This window comes from Austrofundulus limnaeus, unplaced genomic scaffold (assembly GCF_001266775.1).
Source record: "Austrofundulus limnaeus strain Quisiro unplaced genomic scaffold, Austrofundulus_limnaeus-1.0 Scaffold31, whole genome shotgun sequence".
Taxonomy (NCBI): domain Eukaryota; kingdom Metazoa; phylum Chordata; class Actinopteri; order Cyprinodontiformes; family Rivulidae; genus Austrofundulus; species Austrofundulus limnaeus.
In genome coordinates, this window is record NW_013952433.1 from 807,102 (window position 1) to 813,467 (window position 6,366).

Here is a 6,366-nt window from a genome sequence, read left to right on the forward strand (position 1 = left end):
ACCTTTATTTTAATAGGTAAAAAAATCCCATTGAGGTTAAAAAAAAACATCTTTTTGAATGGAGTCCTGGCCAAGATAGGAAAAACTTTATCATTGCTGTTTATTCCATTAGAGACAGTGCACATTACAGTAAATAGTTTTCATCTTTATTCTCTCAGGGTACCATAGATAAAAATGCAGTACATACAAATTAACAAGATTCTGCGATTAAAAAAAAAAGCTAAAACCATATCACGTAACATGTTTAAAAAGAATAAAAAGCCATATAGCACAACAAGAACAATTCACTAAAATACAACAATACATAAAATATGCAGAATAAATATAAGATATTCAGTGGCTACATAAGTGAATATCCAGGAGAAATGATTTTGCAATTTGTTTTTAGTTMAACTATTTTGTGATAAAGCTTTGATGAAATGTTTTGTTTTAGGTACAATCGTCACCAGGCATCATCTGCAGCTTCTCTCATCACTGTGTTATTTACTCACTTTGATTGATTCCTTTTAAATATTTACAGCAGTTAGCAAGGGACATGTGATGGGTAGTTTCAGCAATCCCACTGCAGTTTCCCCTGAAATTGTGTCACCTGGTGTAAATACAATCTGATTCTGTGCTGAGCATTCATGAGGTTGTATTTTCCTCGTGAGTGCTTCCTGATTTTTTCTGCCCATATTAAAGTTTCTGCCACAATCAAGATAATAWTGGACCACAACTTCTTTAATCTCTACCAAACTCTCATGAACTTTTTTTAATCACTCTATGTAAATCAACCTCGATCGGATGAGTTGCCTTTTCAGCTTGAGTAATGTTTTTCAATTTWTTATCTTTTCATCCTAAACTGTTTATTAAAAAGACCTTTTCGTGTCATTTTAAAACACATTTGAGCAGCTATTAATCATGTTCTGTGTTATTTCAGGCCTAAAGCGAATTCGGGAGGCTTTGAAAGAAGCTGAAGAGAAAAGTGCCAGCGCTGATACAGGCCCTATCAAAAGGACTGCTGACATGAGCCAAAGCTCAGTAAAAGWGGAGCGTGCCGAACCAGACAAGGCTGTGATTGTCAATACGACATCATCACCCCACAGCCAGTCATCAGAGCAGCTGAAGGCGAGGGATAGCCCCGCTCCTGACCCAGGCTCCATTGCTGCCGAAGAGCTTGTTTTGCTGGACTGCCAAGCGTCGGAGCCCCCCGAGGACRTGGACTCGCTTATCGGAACTCTCAGGCATCAGATCCGTTCGTCTGATTGGCTGGAGAAAAACACTCCAGAGCTGTCTGCCGGCGAGGACCCGGAGATTCTCGACGTGTTCAAGGCCCTGCTGCAAAGAGCCAGAAAGTAAGCTGGGGGATTTTTTTAAAAAGCACAAATGTAGCCGACAAAATGTCCTCTCGTATGATTAAAAAACAGACACAAATATTGCACAAAACCGTGACTCATTAGAGTTTTTGGTAAAGAATGAAAAAAAAAACATTTAAAGGTCAGGGTATAAAATAGTTTCAAATGAATTTTGAGGCCTTACTGTGAACCTACGAGTGAGGAAAACATTGTTTTTTGTAATCTACATGACATATTGTATGTTCCTCAAATTCAAACTGAATGCCAAAAGTAATTCAACCAAGTTCAGTTCCACTCAGATATTAMCCGTCTGTATTATTTTTCATGTACGCAGTTCCTTTTATTTGATTATTTTCTGTGTATTTACTGATCTGTGAATAAAGAGTCAATTTATGTCATTGCTGTATTATCATTTACTTTAAAGGGGATGAACCATGCAAAATCCACTTTTTTAGCTGTTAAATGCATTTTGTTGTCTCTGTGAGTGCAGAAAAGTTGAATTTAGTTTCTCCCAYTGCTGTYTAGATATATTATATTCTGTTTGGATCATATTTTTCAACACATTCAACGAGTTGATCTGAGACACATCAGAAAAGGGGTGAAAGAGGGGCTTGTGTTGTTACTGTATCATTGTAGTTCCACTTTATCATTCTAACTGAACGATTTAAATGTGAAAAAGAATTTAAAAGCATGACATGTCTCTTCTAGGTTTACAGACTTATGTTTTTACTCGGGATGRCTGCTGTGTAGGAAGCTGCTGCCGTCAGATTATTAGTGTGAATGTTTATATATATATAGAAAACTTTCGTTTGGGTGGTCTGTGGGTGCTGTTCCGTTGCAACAAAGGAAACTGCAGCGGGTGGTAGTTATGACGAATCGGGGAGACGTGAGGTTGATTACACCCTCACACACTGTCCACAGTCAGACASWGWGAGTGAGATTTCCTTTGTGTTGTCATGCATWATGACCTGAAAACAAACCCCCACTTCCACACACTTTCTGTGATATTCAAGTAAATGCCAAGAGWGTTGTTTTGCTGCTTTATGATGTTTCTCAACTCCTGTTTCGTCCTCCAGACCAAAAACACGTTGAGTTAACTGGTAGCTCTAGATTGTCAGTGAGAATTTAAGTTTGTCTGCRTGTGATAGTCTTGGGATCTGTCCAGTGTCTCCCCCTCCTCTTATATAARGACTGCTGGAGACAGGCACCAGCTTCCCTGCAACCCAAAAAGGAGGAATGATTGGATCYTGTTTCTTGTCCATTACAAGAGTTTGCACCTCCTAACTTCCCTTTCAGTTCTATTTTTTTTTTTTTGACTTGTTGGTCCATATTTATCGGGAACACGTGAACTTCTGCTTCTGTAAAATCGTAATAAGASTTGATGCAGCTTTCACTTTCTGTACAGTCGCAGTGGAGAGTTCARGGGGAAATTTCTCCACTGGGTGTGATGGCAGGCGGGGGGGAGTTTCCACTGCTGCAGAGGCGGAGTTACATGAAGGGGCCTGATTTGTGAGCAAGGGCCTGTGGTCACATGTGGTGGAAGAAACACTACGTTGAAAGTGTTTGCACTGTGGCTTTGATACAGTGGCAAATCCAAGCAGCCATTTATTTTGCACACAGACTGAGATCGGGACGCTGCTTCACGTCTTTGCCTCAGWCATCAATGACAGGTAAGATATTTTTTAAAATCTGCTGTAAATGAAAGTTTCTCTTTTTTTGTATTTCAGCCTCAGCACATYACGTTGTTCCTTGTGTTTTCCTTTCAGTGGTGTAGAAATGAAACTTCTTGATCTGGGAGACTCCATTGGTCGCTTCAGGTTTGCCCAGTCTTGTTTGGGATTAGTAGGCTGCCTCTGTGTGAACTATGCTGTCTGGACACCCTTCTGGCTGAARCAGAAGGGGCTGTGGGCGACATGGAACGAGGACACAAGCGACCAGACTAATAGCAAAGACAATGTTTTCAATGGTGAGTAAAAAGCAGTGTTTACCTCTCRGACAGCTTTCTTGAGTCAACAAATCGAATTTGCCATCTGTCGATAGCTGTCACTGTGGGTTAGGTGAAAGGACTAAGTGAATAAAACTATTTAATGAGGCAGATGTAAGTCTTTGCTGTGCTGATTTGATAAGGCACTAGTCCTGCTGGTAAGCAGCCTTTGGGAAATTTATTTTGTTTTCCTAAAAGTCTAGCAGGAATCAATATGAAGAGAAAACAGGGGATAAAACTTCWGAGCAGTGGTAAACAAGTTGGAACTTGCTCCCGTGTCAGAGGATTGCATTCTTTGCATCTGCTGACACTGTTAGGCAAGAGGACAGGTGTGTTGAAGCTTGTTTTTGTATGAACTCATCTTTACAAATTTCAACAAAGTCYTAACTAGTACCTTCGTTAAAACAGAATGCAGTAGTTCGCAAATCTCTTAAAACGTATAACAGCATGCCAAATCTTAAAATTACTTAAAGAAAAAAATGTGTTTAAATTTTTTTTAAATTAGGTCAGAACGAATAAAATACAATGTAAAATATGGAACAAATGATAACTGAAGAAATTCAGCTTTTTTGTCATCTGTTTGTTAACACTTTTTATTTCACAATTTTTTGTGATTTGTTTATACTAACATGTTTTAAACACTTTATTATATTCTCTCCAAAAAGCAACTTTTCAACAAATTGTTGATAGTAAGAACAGGGGGAAAAAAATCTCAGCCCCGGCACCCTAAAAAAAAAAGACTGCAACAGATGTCATTGAAATACAAGAATTAGTTTTGCTAAAACTTAACTAATCTGTTCTCAGCATCAGGAGAATTTCTGCTGGACGAGTAATTTCAATCTAATATGCATTCAATGCGGCTACCCTTAATCCCATCATGTAATAGGGCATTTGTGATTCCTGATAGTAGCTTTAGATTGCTTAACTAAGATCAAATGATTTGCAAAGAAAATGATAACATTTTAATTGGATCAAAGAACAGTTTTACAATTTGAATTAGGTTAAGTGTGACTCTCTGTCTTGTTTAGGTGTTTTTTCACTGCCTGGTAATTTTAGTGATAAAATAGATGGATGTATAATATATGAAAATGAAATGAAAAGCATTAAAAAAAAACACATTATACTTTGAAAAAAAAGTTATCAATAAATTGTTATCAGTATAGTGGATCAAGGATGTATAGAACTTCTGCTGTTCGTTAACTGTCTGTTGATTTAGCGACACATTAACTACACCTCATACAGGTGGTGTAATGATCATTGTTGTTGCCCATAAACACTTAAAAAGGCTGAACTGGTTGTGCCACTTCAGGTTGTCATCAGCAAAAAAGTGACTCCCAATCAAAATTATTGTTCAGGATCGAAAAGTCTCTTTTTACAGTTTTTCCCCCCAGTGCGCTGATCGTTTCATTCATTGTTATAATTATGTATTTACAGTGCAAATACACTATAAGTGAAAATGTATTTGTTGTGTGTCTTCCAGCTCTGGAAGCAGAGAGAGTCTTTGGTGTTATTTCCTTCCTGATGGCTGTGAGCACTGGAGCTCTCTGCCTGGTGTTCGCCCTCTGCTGGAGGTTCCAGACGGTGCGGTCCTACTCCAACACGCGCTCTCTCCTCATGGCCAAACAGGCCCTCTACCCAACCACCCTGCTGCTGCTCACCATGGCCTCCACAGGTACGGAACACAGCTAAATATGTGAAGGATTTGTGTAGCTTCACACATACTAATAATGTTACTTATTAACAATAGTATCCTTGTTTTAAAAGTAAAGAATGCCCACACCCAGTTAACCCTTCAGGAGTTTGGAGCATGCACTCTTTGAACTTGATGACTTATTCTTTCACCAATGATTTAACTATTGCTTTCACTTTGTCCACAGGTTTCTTCTTCCTCCTAAGCTGGTCCCTTTTCACCTATCAGCATCAGGAGGATATTCGTCAGGACTTTACCAGCCTTGGATCCTCTTACTGGCTGGGAGCCGTAGGCTGGATCCTGCTGCTGGTCGTGGAGTCGTTCGTTTTTATCGCCGAACAAGCTGTCGTGCCGGACATCATACCTGACTTGGAGATTGCTGTGGAGGAGTGGCGGATTTCTTCTGCTAAAAGGCTTTTCAGCGATGAGTACAAGCCTGCTCTCGGCAAAAGCAACATAGCTCCAAAGAGGGACATATTCAGTGTTTTGAAGGAAGCTCATAAATAAGGGCGTGATGTTTGAAACACAGAGACTCATTATGATTATCTGAATTTTATCAGTCGACGGGACCAAACACATCCATCACCTGCAGGGCTGACGAGTACTTCACCTTGTCTTTATCACTGACTTAAAAAAACACTAAGGAAGAGTATTTTTTACTGAAAAACCTGGACATTAAATTAAAGACTGGAAAGTACTGATGTTCAGGAGGATTTTGTTCAGTTTTGCTTACCTGCCTGAAACAAATCCCAATGTGTTTGTGGGCCTTTAGCTGGGAAAAAATGTAAACAAAACACTTTTACTCAGTCAGGCTCTTCACTTGAAAGTTTCTTGTTACTTGATAAATTTGAAAGCGGAACTGTTTTGTTAAGACTTGCGAAACTTCAACATGTTTAACCAAATGTGAAACTTTATTAAACTATTTTATAACTTTGTTATAAAGAGCACATGAACAATGTAACACTGTAAATACACTGCACTGATTCTTTTTATAAAAGAGGGAAAAAAACTGAATAGTTGTTTTTATTGATAATAAAGAAAACTAAAACTGCAGTGTGAATGTCTGGTTTGGATTTTTTTTCATTGTGGTCGTTTTATTTAGAAAACTTGCAGAACCTCTCAGCATCGGAGAGGCCGTAAACGTACGGTCTTTCTTTGCTTCTTTCTGTCTCATGAGAACAAGTTTCATCAAAGCGTTTCACAGTTTTCCAGGTGCTCTTGAAGACACTTTCTCAGATCTGAGTAATTTCAGCGATTGCAGCTGGATTGCAGGTCAGCGGTGTTGCTTTTGGACCAGATACAAAAGATTCTTATTGGAGCCAAAAAGAGCAGTTTTAAACACAGCAACACTTTAACAA

The 6,366-nt window shown here is 38.8% G+C and overlaps 2 protein-coding genes across 2 annotated transcripts in view; both read left to right on the forward strand.

Moving 5' to 3' along the window:
• The window catches only part of accs (1-aminocyclopropane-1-carboxylate synthase homolog (Arabidopsis)(non-functional)), a gene marked incomplete at its 5' end in the record, with an annotated part of 10,273 nt that extends 8,541 nt beyond the window's left edge, over window positions 1-1,732 (forward strand). Inside the window, 1 exon segment of the mRNA XM_014005533.1 lies at window positions 920-1,732. Within this exon segment, the coding sequence (XP_013860987.1) occupies window positions 920-1,338 (419 nt within the window).
• Window positions 1,733-1,957: 225 nt separating this feature from the next.
• Window positions 1,958-6,061, forward strand: si:ch211-256a21.4 (uncharacterized). The gene is made up of 4 exons (XM_014005534.1): window positions 1,958-3,004; window positions 3,101-3,300; window positions 4,799-4,990; window positions 5,196-6,061. The coding sequence occupies exons 2-4, from the start codon at window positions 3,111-3,113 to the stop codon at window positions 5,513-5,515; spliced, it is 702 nt and encodes a 233-aa protein (XP_013860988.1). The 5' UTR covers window positions 1,958-3,004; window positions 3,101-3,110; the 3' UTR covers window positions 5,516-6,061.
• The last annotated feature ends 305 nt before the right edge of the window (window positions 6,062-6,366 follow it).